The sequence below is a fragment of the Pelobates fuscus genome, chromosome 1 (assembly GCF_036172605.1).
Source record: "Pelobates fuscus isolate aPelFus1 chromosome 1, aPelFus1.pri, whole genome shotgun sequence".
Lineage (NCBI taxonomy): Eukaryota > Metazoa > Chordata > Amphibia > Anura > Pelobatidae > Pelobates > Pelobates fuscus.
Genome location: NC_086317.1, coordinates 69,763,759 through 69,779,491, shown reverse-complemented (window position 1 = coordinate 69,779,491; position 15,733 = coordinate 69,763,759). Strand labels below are relative to the sequence as shown.

The following is a 15,733-nucleotide window of genomic DNA, read 5'->3' as shown; positions in this document are numbered from 1 at the left end:
CATTAAAATTTTTAATATAGAAACTAAAATTATCTTAATTCTATCAATTTTCTACAAATCCCAATGTTGTGCAGTATCTGAAGTGAACTCACACCAAGTCACTTTAGGCCTCACTTTAGAGGAAATTGTACTAGTATTAGTGGGTAAGTCGCTGTATCTCTGCACGCTAGCATACTGGGGTCTATTCACTAAACTCCAAATTGAAGAAACGAGAATCAGAATGGTTAACAGGCTTAAATAGTTGATATGGAAAAGTTCTCCAGCTCACAACTTGACTATTTTAGCCTAAATTTAGCAATTTGGTTTTCAATTCGCTAAAGTTCAAGTTTAGTGTATAAACCCCAATAGTTAGACATGAAGTGTTTCTGTAAGGTTTTGCTGTACTGGGAATAATCCAGAACCGCTGTGTGTTGGTACATAAACCCATTTCAACTACCTAACCCTATAGATATCAATGGGGATGTTATCATTATTGTTTTTGGCATTTATATAGCACCAACTTATTCCGTAGCACTTTACAACATTAAAAAAGGGGTACGTCAATACCACAACGCTAAACTGATGATCACCATTTCTAATTTGCTGGCCACTATTTTAAAGATATATTATTGTAGAATATGTTTCAGCGATAGTTAATTATATATACACTTGCACAACAGCAAGTTACTGGTCTCTCCAGCAGATAAAAGTCTGATCAATATTAGTCTTATAAGTCCCAAAACCGATTGTAAGCGGTGTCATATGTTATTGTGTGTCTAGTCCTGGAATGTGCTTTATTCAAAGCCTGCTCTGTGTGAGTTTCCTTTGACAGTGAATGTAAAGGTAGACAATGAATGTAAAGGAGTAGGTCATTATCAGGGACGCCCAATTCAACACTGTGCCTTTTACACATGGCTGTCACCTCACCCCTCCTCCTGTTATCCGCTGAAGAGAGATAAGGAGTGTGTTTATTTTGGCACAGCATGGTTACACAAGAGAGAGAGAGAGAGAAGCCCCCACCCCTGCACACAGTCCCTCCCCTGCCTGAGAGCATCTCCCTCCAGCTGACTCAGTGAGAGGGGGGAGCAGTGCACAGGCAGACCTACTCACTAGCAAACACTCACACTCTGGGATTTATTAACACACCTCCTGGAGCAGCACTGACACCGGGATATATTTATTTTGTGCAGCAAGAAACTAGACTTTGCATTTAGTTGCAGTGCTCTGCTTGCACTGCCCAGGTAAGGCACTCTCTTGCACATTTGAAAGATTCCACCGGAGAACTGTATCAGTTTTGTTGCAAGTTGAGCAGAACTGACATCACTGAGGATTTGGTTCCTGGAAATGCTCTGAGGCTGAAAAATAAGCAACTGAGCTGACTGCAAGGCAGTGCACTATCACACTGCAAGCAGCAGTGCACTGTATCTTTCACTGAGTGCACTATCACACCTGAGCAAGCAGTAGTGCACTGTATCGTCCACTGAATAGGCATCACTGCACAGTATCTTCCACTTACAGTCCACCATAACAACTGAATAGGCAGCAGTGCACAGTATCTTCCACTGACAGTGCATTCACACCTGAGTAGGCAGCAGTGCACTGCCAGTTACACTCTTGTTCAGTACTCCTGCTTGAAGTGAGGACTTGTGGAATTCCACTTATTAATTGCAGTAGTGCAAGTACACATTTTACCTGGATCACTAGGAACGTCTCTATATTGCTTGATTGGTTTCAGTAGTCCCATTCATTAGGAAGCAAGGTGTGCTTGTGCATGATGCTCTTTAATTCTAGTGCTGAAGCTTTCTCGAGGAACTGCTAAAAAAAAACAAAAAAAAAAAAAAAAAACACAAAACTAGCTTTCGTCTCTGGTGCAGCACCGCTTTATTGTCTGTGCAGTGCTTGGTGTGCGGCATGGATCCCAGCGGGGAAGTATCAATTTATCCTGTGGCCCCTTTGTGCCATGCCGGAGCAGGAAAGGACGAGGACTGCACAATGCGCAGTGCAGTGCAAGAGCTCCATTCCGAAATGGACAGTTTCAGACGTGGGGTGGAGCGGCAACTGGAGGACGTGCTGAGACTGGCCGGGCCGCTCTCCCGCTCTGTCTCCGACCTGCAGTGCGAAAACCGCCAACTTCGGGAGCAGGTGGAAAGGCTAAGCCGCCAAGTGGAGCTGTTGAGCCGGGCAGCTGGATTAAGCGGAGATGCGCAGACGAGGTACTCCAGTCATGCCCTGCTGTCAGTATCTGCGAAATCCCAGGTGAGTGGGTACTGAATGGGCATACGGCTGAGCATGGGACCAAGATGAATATAGTTACATAGTAATCTAGGTTGAAAAAATGTCCTTGTCCAACCTTTTAATATTCATCTTTTTATGCTGTTGATCCAAAAGAATTGTGTATTTTTCTGTTTCTGTGATGGTATCCTACTTTTGTACTTTTCTGTAGTTGAGCTGAAATGCCAGTTTGTTTTTTGCTTTCTTTTTTTTATTGCGCATACCATCCAGGTAAAAGTTCCTAGATCCACTGCGTTTTACTTTCTCACTGGTATTGCTGTCCTGCAGTATGTAAAAATCATATTCTGCAGAAAATACATCCATCAAGGAAGAATCCAAGAGAAAAAGTTTTGATTACTGGATATATGTTCTGCAGATTTATAATTCTCATTCAGTCTAAAATATCACCACGAAAGTAAGCTATGAACTAGGTGGTTAGGACATATAAATAATGTTAATGACCATTAAAAGTAAATCTCCCAAGTATAATAAATGCTATATTGTGATGCAGTGGTTATGGTGCCAGGAGTGCCCAGCACATCCCTATTGTAAGTAGTCAAATTGTTTTAGAATAGTTTGACTTCTTACGCAGGGTCTTCTCATTCCTGCCCCTTTGGAGTCTTCCCATGGCGGTTTATCAGATATTAGTTCAAACCTTCCATTCATCAGATATGACGAATACGTTGGTAACAGCAATTCCGCAACTATCAGCCTGTTCATAACCTCATTCATAGTTATTACTGCATTATAAGCAACTATGTGCAAGAAGACAGCAACAGGGGGCCTCCTTGCTCCATATCCTATGCAAACTGAATAGGTTTTTATAGTGTGGACAATGTCAAATTTAAAGGCACAGCATAATGATTTTTTTTTTTCCCCCAGGAAAGTTTATTGGTAATATAACTTCATAATAATTGTAATAGACCTGCATAGGTACAATTTATGAATGTCACTATACGTAATTGAAGTGCATAAGTAATTTTGTTAATGTAATAAATTCTGCAATGTCTAATGCTGAAATAATGTGCAAGGTGTAATTTTTTCATTTTACGTTCTGTTTAGGAATGTAGAGCAAAAATACTGTTAATGGCAGTAAAAAATCGCAAGACCTAAAACTTCAAACAGTACTATTATGTGAAGGTTGCTCTTGAGCCTGTTTGAGATGTGCACCTGTTCAGCAGTGCTCACTGCTGTGCTTATAGTACACAGGGATGGTGCTGTGTGCATTGTTAGTTAAATAACTGTATTTTATCCCTTTTGTAACATAATTTAGGGTTTTAGTCTTAATTATTACATAATGTATGTTCTATACACTTTCTAGCACATTAACTAGAAAATGTGTAGACTTAATTTTGTCTATAGAATGTGTGCATCTTTGTAGGACTGGTGCACTTTATCATAATTATGTAGCGCACATGACATTGATGCAAGAAGTGTCCTTGTCGGTAGAAAATAACTTGACATCAGTTTATTGACTGATATTTAGTCTGTGTGCTATCAAACGTATAATTTTGACAATTTTATATTAACATTATTTCTCTTTTCTACTACCATAACTATGTTGATGATGATTTTCTGTTCTGTACGCCCCTTTCTCAGCGATCTGTTTTAAAATTTTCAACATCTCCATATAGCTGTATGTAACGCATGCTAATATTTTTTATAGTTCCTCAGCTGAAGGAGCTGAGAAAATCTCACACCACTTTCTGCTGGGAATTCCATTTGGTGAATCCGATACTGATGCTTCCCAGGTGCAAACCTGGGAAATAGAATTCTAAATGACTTGCTGAGTTCAGGGGCCTGTGTAACATTACTGAGTCAGTGTCATCTCTGCTTTACATCGCTTCCTATGCAGACAACACTGTACTACAGAGAACTGAATAAACATTCACACCACTTAAACAGGCTGCTGGGAAGGACACATCTCATAATGGACGTGTAAGCACTCTTGGCCACTAGAACATTGACTCTTAAACGGATTGTATGTGTAACACTTGACCCTTCCTACTTTACATTAAAGGACCACTATAGGCACCCAGACCACTTCAGCTTAATGAAGTGGTCTGGGTGCCAGGTCCATCTAGGATTAACCCTTTCTGCTGTAAACATAGCAGTTTCAGAGAAACTGCTATGTTTACCTATGGGTTAATCCAGCCTCTAGTTGCTGTCTCATTGAGAGGCGCTTCCGCGCTTCTAACTGATTTTCACAGTGAGAAGACGCCAGCGTCCATAGGAAAGCATTGAGAATACTTTCCTGTGGTCTGGCTGAATGCTCCGCGCATGCGAATTCAGCCGATGACTGGAAAGGAGGCGGAGAGTCCCTACCACCGAGGGAGCCCGGCGGTGGAGAAAAGGTATCTGTTTAACCCCTTCCTCACCCTAGAGACCGGCGGGATGGAGGCCCAGAGGGTGGGGGGGACCTAGAGACCCTATAGTGCCAGGAAAACCTGGCACTATAGTGGTCCTTTAACCCCTTAAGGACACATGACATGTGTGACATGTCATGATTCCCTTTTATTCCAAAAGTTTTGTCCTTAAGGGGTTAAGTGTGTGTGTGTGTGTGTGTGTATATGTATATGTATATGTGTGTGTAATATATATATATATATATATATATATATATATATATATATTTAAAGTGTTTAAATATTTTTTTACATTTTGTGTATGTATATACATATACAAAAAAAAAAGGTTTACTTTTTAAATGTAAAGTGCACTGCTCCGTGCAGCTGCAGGTAGACCCTTCTCACACCTGTAGCCCATGGAGCAACGCAGTAAGGAGAATGGGCCTTGACAGGGTCAGAGAGTAGGCATGTATGGATTTTAATAATTGGGGGCAGGACTTTGTCAGGTGGTTATGGAGGAGGGGCCTAGGGGGTTATAGCACGGCCATCTTAGAGAGTGGCCATTTTAATTTTCAACTTGCACGAACCTGTTACTTGTCCCACCCACCCTCCCTGCAGTTATTAGTGTTCCCAGTTTGGTCATAGCGACGGGGATGGGCTAGAAAAATAGGAAGTAGGTGGAGTAGGAAGTGGTCATGGAAAAAGTCTAAGTTGGAGTAGGCAGGACTGGTTCAGTTGGTTGGTAGGTTCGAGCCCGTCGGTGGCTCCGAACCTGGGGGTGTAGGGGTGTCATGGTACACCCCTACAAGTTAAATAGTTGGTGGGGCCTCTTTGGTAGGCCGTGTGTTTGTTATATGTTATGTATACTGTTATACACTGTTATATTGGTATGGGGTCATTGCCGGGGGTATTTAGGTACGGAGCGAGATTGGTTAAAATATCCTTATTGTTGGCAACGACCCTAAAATTATGTTAATTTCTTTATGATAATATAATAAAGCTGTGGACTTTATATTTCCAACAGAAAAATTGATGTCTGTGTTTATTAAAGGTAATGGGGAGGATTTATAGTACATGCCGAATAACGACTGTGCACATGTCAAGGATAAAACTGACCGTGTCCACTCTTTATACATGGTCCAGTCCACTGTATAAAATGTGTTTTGCTCTCTGGAAAGCCACAGACCGCGCATGTGCATTCTTTGCTCGGATTTCTGAAAACCCACTGTGCCTAGCAGGTGTGCCATCCAATATCTCAACCATATCTCACATAGCAACAGTGCTACTTTCATGCAATTTTGATGTAAAAGACAAGGACTTCCATGGAAATGTCATGGATTTTGTGTGAAAAATGTTCATCGTAGGAACATAAACTCTGAATTGGAATGCACGTGAGGATTTTACAAATAACTCTAAATGAAGGAAAATAAAAGCATGCTATATATTCTAGACTCTAAATGTTTGGCTGCTTGTTTTGTTCTATCACATACAAAGCTGTCCTAGCAAAGTATGGCGTATAATTCTAATAACTGGTATCCTACGATGCCGATTACGGTTCTTGGATACCGTAGAAATTATTTTGTTTATATACCTGAAAAAAGCTGTGAAAATTTATTGAGATGCTTGAAAACTCAATTATCGGCAATGTATGTTCAAACGTTAGTTTGATTCCTGGGTAACCATTGTATCCTTATAACTTTGATTTAAAAAGTTGTACCATCAATTTGGGTAATATTACCTGTATTTTTTTCTGTTAATGTCATTATTCTCCAAAGTTTTTCATAGCCCCACCCCCTCCATATTGGGGTGTATAAGCAAAATTTAGAAAGGCTTACACCCATAGCGGCACCGGGTATCAGCTACTATTCAGGGTGCTGTGACTTAACTTATCAGAGGGTGAGTTATGGTGACAGAGTAATGGAAATAAATATACAAATAGCCTTCATGCCTTGTACAGTCCTCCAACTTTTTGTAGACTGACTGTACTGACCCGTTGTAGGAAGGCCACCCCTATTTCCTTCCCTAGTAGTGCACAAAAAGGGAAAATCTTCGGGGTCCAGAGAGGTTAGCAGATAAGGTTATAGGTACAGACCTGAAATCCCACCTATCTATCTCCTGTACTTTCCTGGTGTCTGGAAGCTTATAACCAGATTATTATTATTTATATAGCACCAGCAAATTCCGTAGCGCTGTACAATGGGTGAACTAAAAGAAATGTATTTGTAACCAGACAAGTGGACGCACAGGAACAGTGGGTTTGAGAGCCCTGCTCTATGAGCTTACATGCTAGGAGTGAGGTATAGTGACACAAAGGGTAAAGAACTTTTACCATAATTAGTAAACAAAGGTAGATCTCTGTCCTAAATTAAAGAAAACCCTTTGATATTCTACTTAGAGGTGTTGTCCATCTCTGGGGCAGAGTATGATGTTTAGTGACTTGGCAGTTTTTTGCATGGTATTCTGGTAGATGTGTGTGTGTGAGGCTTTTTTTGTTTGTTTTTTAAGTTAATTTTTTTTTTCATTTTACCCTACAGAATTAGATACTGCTTCCGAATTTGCTTACTCAATGGTGAGATTTTATCACTGTTTAATTTCACTTTATATTAATTTACGCTTACAGATAGATCTTCTTTTTCTGTATTAGAGCAGTGACTATTATCCCTGAAACTGAAACTGGACCTAAATAGTGTTCCTGGATGATCTAATTACAACAGGATGTACGCACAGATAAACAACTTAAAGTAGGGCTAGTGAGCGTTAAAAGAAATAATAGCTACAATGTTTTAATATAGATCAGTCTTCAAAGAACTCAGGATCATCAATGGCAATTTAAGTCAAGTGGCCATATGCAGAACTCCCTCTTATGTCTTTCACTGCTGGACATTTGCTGTGGAATTCCCTCCTTCCTCCCCCTTTAATGACATTGTTAAAAATAGCTGACCACTTTAAGTAGCCCCCTTGCCCAGTCATTGTGTCAGATTGTCCTAGAGAGAGCCTAGGCAGGACCATGTCTTCTATGTTTCTGGTAAGCTTTGGTGCCTTCATTGTTATCAAGCATTTACTTTAAGGGTTCCATTATATGTGTGTGTGTTTATTGTTCAGCTTTTGAGTGAGGTTTATGTAGGTACCACAAGCGGTACTTAGCAGCAGGTAGTTATTTGCTTTTTGTGTTTATTTCCTAACCGGAGGCGAATGTTGGTTGTTTAAAGTCAGCAGATGCAATGGGCATTTTTACTGTGCTGTATCATGTAACATGAAAATGTTTAATTCAAAGGCCACCACTGACTAATGCTTGGCATGAAAACCTTTACATGGCATTGTGCATTCCTATAACATTTATAGATTTCAGGCATTGCGCATTCCCTTGGTTTATTTTTTTCTAATTTGATTTTTAGTGGTACAATTCTAAAGCCATAAAGCAATATTGTATAATTGGAACACTGCTCTTAATATGTATGAACTAGAATGAATCAAGGTCAACGTTGTAATGTGTTGGTTTTAGACTTGGGAGGAGGGTGTTGTGTTTTTGTTTAATTTTAGTTTTTTCATGACTGAAAAAGTAAAGCGATACTCCTACTGTTAGGGTTTTCACTCAAACCTTTAGCTAACAAGAAGTTACCAACGGTTTATGCTAAATATTTTATTGTTGCTGTAATTTTACTATTGATTATTATTTTTATTTTTTTTAATGAATAAAAAAAAAATCATTTTCAAAATGGCCATCGACTTTTTGTGACCTGTGATCCTTATATTACCTTTGGTACTGATATGGTTGAGTGTATACGTTTTTAATAAGTTGTAATATAGTTCAGTAGGGAAATAAATGCAAATTTCACCATTAAGGTCACTTAACGTTATGCTGGTTTGTAGCAGCCACTTCCCTTGAACCAATCTAGTTGACAAGACCGCACGTTGCATATTTTTTGCATACATGGTTTTGTATGTAGAGCACAGATTGTGAATTAATGTAACCCAGGGGGTTATGGGGAAATACAAGATTGTGCAAGAAATTTTCTCACATGCATGTGTGTTGCATTTATAAACATATGCACCCAGAGCATCATAGCACAATGGCATTGCGCTGGCAACAGTGCTGTCCAGGAAAATGCAGTTATTGTCTCTGCTGCTGTTCTGTATGATTTAATTGCATCTCCATGGGTAAGGGAATGAAGAGCTGTAACTTTCGGAGAGGAGACAGTTCCACTATAAAGCGTGAAGTGATTTTAATGTATTTACTGCTGTGTAGTAAAATTCAATTTTTGTTTGGATCCAAAGTAACAGATTACAACAATGTAATTTTTTTTTGTTTTTTTCCGGTCTTCTTTTCCATCAAATAGGTGTCCTGTAGGTCACATGGTAGACCTCTTCGTTTTCATACATCTTCTTTTACAAAACCACTTGTGCTAGAAATCTGTGTCAAGTTATATTGTGAAGTATATTCAGTTTGGTTTCAAGGATGAAGGAAGTCATTTGGCCATGGTTGTTTATGTCAAAATCGAGATGGTTGTTGCAAAGCAGTGCCCTTAAAGGGACTCCCCATTGCCCAAATGCCACAAAAAAAGTGTGTGGACTTTATCCCCCCTTCCCCTCCCCCCAAACAAAGTGCCCAGAAGCACTTGAAATACAGTGTTTCTCTCCCTCTCATGCGCACAGTGCGTTTAAGAGCTTGGAGGCTTATATCTCTATTGTGACTTGCTAAACAAAGCACGATGATATGTTTGGAAATCAATAGCCGGTTTCATATCCCATCTGGGCGACTACTCCCTTTGCTGCTTTTGATACAATATTGGAACTATGTTGTTAAACTGCTGTCATTGAATGCTGAATGTGTTCTGCTATTTAGTCACTCCTCGTCTAACCTCTCGGTAACCCTTACACTTTGATGTGTCCCATTTATTATCATACTTTATTCATAAAGAGGAACATGTCTAGTTACATTACACAATGTGAGACATACATACTATTCATGTTCCTGACACAAATCCACACTGAACATGTAGTAAGAAGCTATGTAAATAGTTTAAATAGCCTTTGCTTCTCCAGTTTGACAGTTCATGTGAGGGATTTTTTTTTACCCTTTATATAACTTTTTTTTTTTAACTTTTATATCGCTTAATAGTTATAACTGCTGTAGTGGAGTAAAATGGGCAATTACTCTGCAATGGCCTGTGACTTACAGCTGATGGGGCTCTAGACATACACCAGTAAAACATTATTACTATGTATGTTCCTCTTTAACTGTTACTAATCTCTATAAAAGGCAAATTTTAAAATGATCTGCAATTTGTCGTAGGTATATAAGGCTGATAAATTCTTCAAGGATGCTACACAGCACATCTCTGAGATTCCAGCAGTAAATTAGTTTCCTAGTTGTGTTTATATGATAAAGATAGAAAGAAAAAAAAAACAAATTGGGAATTATAGATACAAATTGTCTGTACTGAAAAGTGGTGCAAAACATGGCAAAGGTGTTGAGTCACCAACCGAATGGTTCCAATGGTTTGATGGTGACTGTCTCGCTTTTCGTACTGCAGACTACTTCTCAGGAACACTTTTTATGCATAGCCCCATTATTTCCATTTTAAAGGGTTACTCCAACAACCGTTACCACTTTTGCTTTCAGAAGTAGTCATGGTGGCAGGAATCTGTATGCAGCGTTTCTGATTGAATATTTGCACTTTTGTGCAGGTGGCTACTTACACCTCTGGGACACGTGACTTGGAAAGTTTGGAACTCTGTTCTGGACTACCTAATGTTAATTCTGTGCAAAAAAAGGTCTGTTAGCACGCTTTTTTTAATTATTATTATTTGCGCAATGTATATTTGCTTAGTACAACTATAACCCTTATTGTTAAACATTGCTCTGTTCTGTTTACACCTAATAAATCCTTCATTTTGCATTCACTTTGACAATTTAATGGGGTTATGTATAAAATGTATTTTTTTTCTGAAGTACGGTACTAAAAGTGGGGCAGTCTACATGGAAACCAGTGGGAAGATGTATTTGGTGACTCCTACCCCTCCTGCGCATATGTACCACTTTTCAGAACTGACACTTTTTTTTTTATACATGACTCCCATTGTATAAAATATACAATCTTGCCTTTATTCCAGCCGATTGGTGCTTACTCTGCCCCGATATGCCTGCTTGGCTGACATAATCAGAAGTGATGATTTCAGCCAAACAATGTTTTCCCTTAGGAAAGTAATGGATTACCTGAGATGGTCAATTCTGATGATCTCAGTTCAGTGTATCCATGCAGAGGGCAGAGACGCTTAAAGTCTGTGCTACACACTATGAAGCACCTCAAGTAGCTACCCGAGGAGTGGCCACTGAAGGTGTCCCTAGGCTGGATTATAAACACTGCCTTTTCTCTGAAATGACGGTGTTTACTGCAAAAAGCCTGCAGGGACGGACTATACTCAATAAGCTGTAGTTTTTCTGGTGACTATAGTGTCCCTTTAATAACATTGTTGGTTAAGTTTCATTGCTGTTATATCAGAATTTTGTATTTATTTATTTAAACAAGAATTGTCGCTTCCAGTACAAATTCCTTGACTTGATTTCACAAGAAGAAAATATATTTGTGCAGAATTTATTATGATACTAACTACAGAAATCCATAAATATTAGCCGTGAACGGTATAAACTAGTCAAGGATAGGTTAAGGTGAATGAATGTACACGTCTTGATTTCCAATGGATTTTGCAGCTGTTGCTTGGCTGCTCTCTCTTCGCGTGATATTTTTAATTTTTATTTATTTTCCTGTCACCGCTCAACCTAAACCTGTGCGACTCCCTTGCCAGCTCTGTTATATGTGAGTATTTTGTAAAGTGGTGTTTACATTGTGAAACAGACGTTAACTCCTTGCTGAGTACTGCAGTGCCTTGTACCAAAGTGTAAGACTAGACAGAAAACAAACAGGCAGATTGATGAGAATGTATAATTAAAAGCCAGTCTCAAGCAGCTGACTGCTGTTTTTCTCTGTGTATGCAATGTTTTGGGTTCCTTTTCCAGTTTTGGATTAATTTTAAAAGGTCCTAATAAAGCAGAAAGCGTAGGAACCCCATGACCCAATAATGTATTATTATTATTATTTATTATTGCCATTTGTATAGTGCCAACAGATTCCGTATCACTTTACAAAAATGTAAAACGTTGCATATTTATGTGATAGTTCTTTTTATTTTTATATATATTTTACATTTTATTTATTTTTACAAAGATGTGTTGCTACATTAAAGGGACACTCAACAGCCTAAATACAAAATAAATAAACACTATTTAGTAGATATACCCTAAATTGAAACTTGCATGTATTTAATTATGCAATTTTTAAATTGTAGTTATATATAAAAAAAAAAAAAGCTTGCAAAACCTGTAATTCTCTCTTGTCTACTGCCTGTGCAAGCCCTCCTTTTCTAACCCTACCTAGTCTTTCTGTGGCTGTCCAATCACTGACTTCCCAATGCAGCTCAATGAGAAGTCTTTGCAAGGCAGGTGCTCTGGGCAATTGCTGCCTCTTGAGTTCAGTGCAACCGAGTTAACCAAACCAGAAACCCAGGGGGGGTGTAACCAGTATAACTTATAAAAGTGACAGTTTCTACTGAAATCTTCACTTTTTCCAAAATGAAAAAAATGGGACACACTCTTTACACATAAAGCATGTTAGCTTGCTGAAAAGCTTTAGGAGTCTGGAGTGCCCCCTTTAAGCCATCTTTTACGGTATATTTAACCCCTTAAGGACACATGACATGTGTGACATGTCATGATTCCCTTTTATTCCAGAAGTTTGGTCCTTAAGGGGTTAAAGGGACACTATAGTCACCTGAACATAGCTTAATGTAGTTGTCCTGGTGTCTACTGCCTGTCCCTGCAGGATTTTGTATGTAAACACTGTTTTAAATTACTGCCTATGAACACCTCTATTGGCAGTCACTCACTCGGCACTCTACATTGTGTGCAGTACTGATGTTTAGCATCTCCACGCTCTGCATGGAAGCACTAAACTTTCCTCTTAAAGATGCATTGATTCAATGGCTCTCAATGAGGAGATGCTGATTGGTGCATCTTGACATTTTGCCTATGCAAAGTATTGAGATCATACATTTTGGAAAAAGGGTGAGGGTTTTTTTTTTAGTTTTTTTTTTTTTTTAACCAGGGATGAGGACGGGCGGCCAACTAATCAGCGGTTTCAAACCTACAGTGTCAGGAATACATGTTTGTATTCCTGACACTATAATGTTCTCTTTTAAAGATCACACGCACCTTTTAGTTGGGAGTTGCACGGTCTGAGTATGCGTTTGCCATGTGTCAGATTTGGAGGCAGATGGAGAAGATTAAGCCACTAGCCATTGGTGAATGAAAATTCACCTGTGGTGAGAGTAAAACTGACCCTCCAGTCTTGCAGTGGCAAATAACTAAGCCCTTGGTTAAACTATAACTGTAGCTTTAATAAATAAGATGAAATGACAATATTCAGTAGCTTCTTGCACTATGAACCATGCAAGGCACCTAAATAGGCCTTTTTACTCTTAATTGTTACTAATTGGTTTGCATAAGTGTTGATTGTATAATTTTCTGACAATTTAAAAAAAAAAAAAACAGAAAAACACTTAAAACAGGTCTGGTTTGAGTGTCTCAACAAGTCAGCATACATTCCTAACACACCCACTGAATTGAAATAAGACCTCTTCAACTTTTGACTTTTCTTTCTCTTTTATTTCTCATTTCAATATGTTCGTAGCTAAAATCTCTGCATTCAAATGTGTAAGAAACAGTGTAACGCACTGACAAAGAATTGAAACTCAGATGAATTGCGTAACTGAAAAAGGGAATATGCATTTCTTAATAGCGCTGGTACCAAAATATATACAAAATAAACATTATAGAGTTGGGAATACACACTATCTGCCCTAGTCCCAAATAAGATTGATCCCCTCTCAAGAGGAATACAATTTACTTTATTAAAAAAAAAAAATGCTTTTGCTTACCTATTTTCCAGCGCCTATTCTCCCTATGCGCTGCTATTCGTTCCACCTGCTGTCACCTCATCAGTGAGGCATCGCTTCCTCAACGATTTTCTAATCCAGTGCTCTTCATAGAGGAGCATTGGGGACACGGTGCATGGTGAGCAACGCGCAGACATCCAATCAAATGCTTCTCATAGAAGACCATGCTTTCCTATGAGCTATTTGATGACGTTCAACATCTTCATGGATGTTTGACGTCACATGACCGAGTTTCACTCAAAGACCACAGGAAGTGATTTCACTGCACAGAGAGTGCCTGTAGTGGTTGCCATTAGAAGTGTATTAACCCTGCTATGGCACCATTTTAACTTGCATCATGGTGGCTTGTTGTCCCCAGATGTTGGTATTTGTAATTCTTGATGTAACCTAGAACATGGGAAAAAATATCATAAGACCCGAAGGAAGATGGTGACGACGTTGGTTGTATCCTATATGATCAATAATGTATATATCTAATTTTATATATATCACATGCAGTAAGAGCAGCCCCAACAGACCCCAGGGGAAGTCCACTCAGCTCTCACAAAGGTACGGGGGATTAAAATGGAAAATGTGTTTTTCTCTCTCTGTCCCTGTCTGTGTGTGTGTGTGTGTCTTTCCCTGTCTGTCTGTCCTATAGGAAAGCATTGGGAGGATATTGTGCATGTTCTCTATGGGTAACATTCAGCACCTCCATGCAGAGCGTGGAGACGCTGAACAGCGGTGCTGCACACTGTGCAGCACTGAAAAAGGACTCTAGTGGTGTCTGAGTGACTGTCACTAGAGGTGTTACTAGGCCGCAATGTAAACACTGCCTTTTCTCTGCTACAGGGACAGGCTACAGGCACCAGAACAACTACATTATAGGGACCCTTTAAGAATTGCATATTTCTCTTAAATTAAACTTTGCTAGTTTTGAAAAAACTAGCTCCTAACTTTTTTAGCTGGCTCCTAGATTCCAAACAAATTGCTCTAGAGAAAGGTTTGTATTTTGTCATTGGAATTTACTCTGCCATAGTTATCTTCATGAACAGTTCCTTTACAGCCCAGGCTAAAAGGTGCAATAAATATCAAAGATAAGAACTAAATATTTTTGGGGGAATAGGCAATTGTAACTATCCCTTTTTCATCATTTGTGAGATATACTGTCGGGTTCTAGAGAAAATAGTTTTTTAATGTAAGCTCCATCCTGTAACAAGTCTTTTAGCCAGACATCTGTTGGCCGGAGGCATTGTGATTGGTTCCTGATGACATCACTTTGCCACAGCTGGCTGTCTGTAGTCCCCTTTGGACCAGGCCCACAGCTGTAACATCTTTTGGCATGTAGGCTATGTTTTCTTTCAATCTGCTCATGTAATTAATGGCTAATGCTTTCTTAAGAGACAGAGTGAGCTTTTAATCCTCACTTTCATAGTTCACGAGGATTAGAGACTACCTTTTAGAATGAAGGAAGAGGGGTAGTAAAAAAAATCTCGTAGATGGCTGTAGATTTGAAAACAAAACAAAAACTAAATTTATGTTCCATCTCTACATAGAATACATACAAACAAACAGAATATGTGCACACAACCCCAGTGAAAAACAGTGATAAGTTTCCAGAAAAAGGTCCCCGAAGACTTCCTCTTGTCTTCAATACAAATACACAACAGAGTACGGGATCATCTGCTAAATACAGATCAAATAGAGAAACATAGCGTTTAACTGTGTGAGAGTAAGTGAAGATGTGTGGTTTATAATTGGTCACTCACAAATTATCAGATGTAAAACAGGCTTGAGTGAAATCTTTTTCTTCTGATTCTTCACACTCCCATCAGTCAATCAGAATATTTGCTCCAAAGAGAAAATATATGGAAAAAAATAAGGTGCAATTCCAGAGTAAAGTACAAAAAGAATTTAATAACTTACATATAAGTTAAAAACAATGAGCATATCACCACTGGACGTCCCGTTGTGATTCCAGTTGCCGTATCTTTTAATTGCTGTTTCCTTGAAGATAAGCCATCTTTCTGACTGCCACGATGTGAGGGCTTTGAACCATTATATCAAAAATGCTATGCTGCGGACTACTTTTGATACAATTGACTCTACATCTGTTACAAGTTAAGGTAGTCACTCAAATATGT

The 15,733-nt window shown here is 39.0% G+C and overlaps 1 protein-coding gene across 1 annotated transcript in view; it reads left to right on the top strand.

Annotated features, from left to right (window-relative positions):
- Positions 1-1,047: 1,047 nt before the first annotated feature.
- SMTNL2 (smoothelin like 2) overlaps positions 1,048-15,733 on the top strand; it is a 94,380-nt gene continuing 79,694 nt past the window's right edge. The window contains exon 1 of the mRNA XM_063443842.1: positions 1,048-2,235. Coding sequence (XP_063299912.1) covers positions 1,891-2,235 — 345 coding nt within the window. The 5' untranslated portion in view covers positions 1,048-1,890. The remainder of the gene's footprint in view (positions 2,236-15,733) is intronic.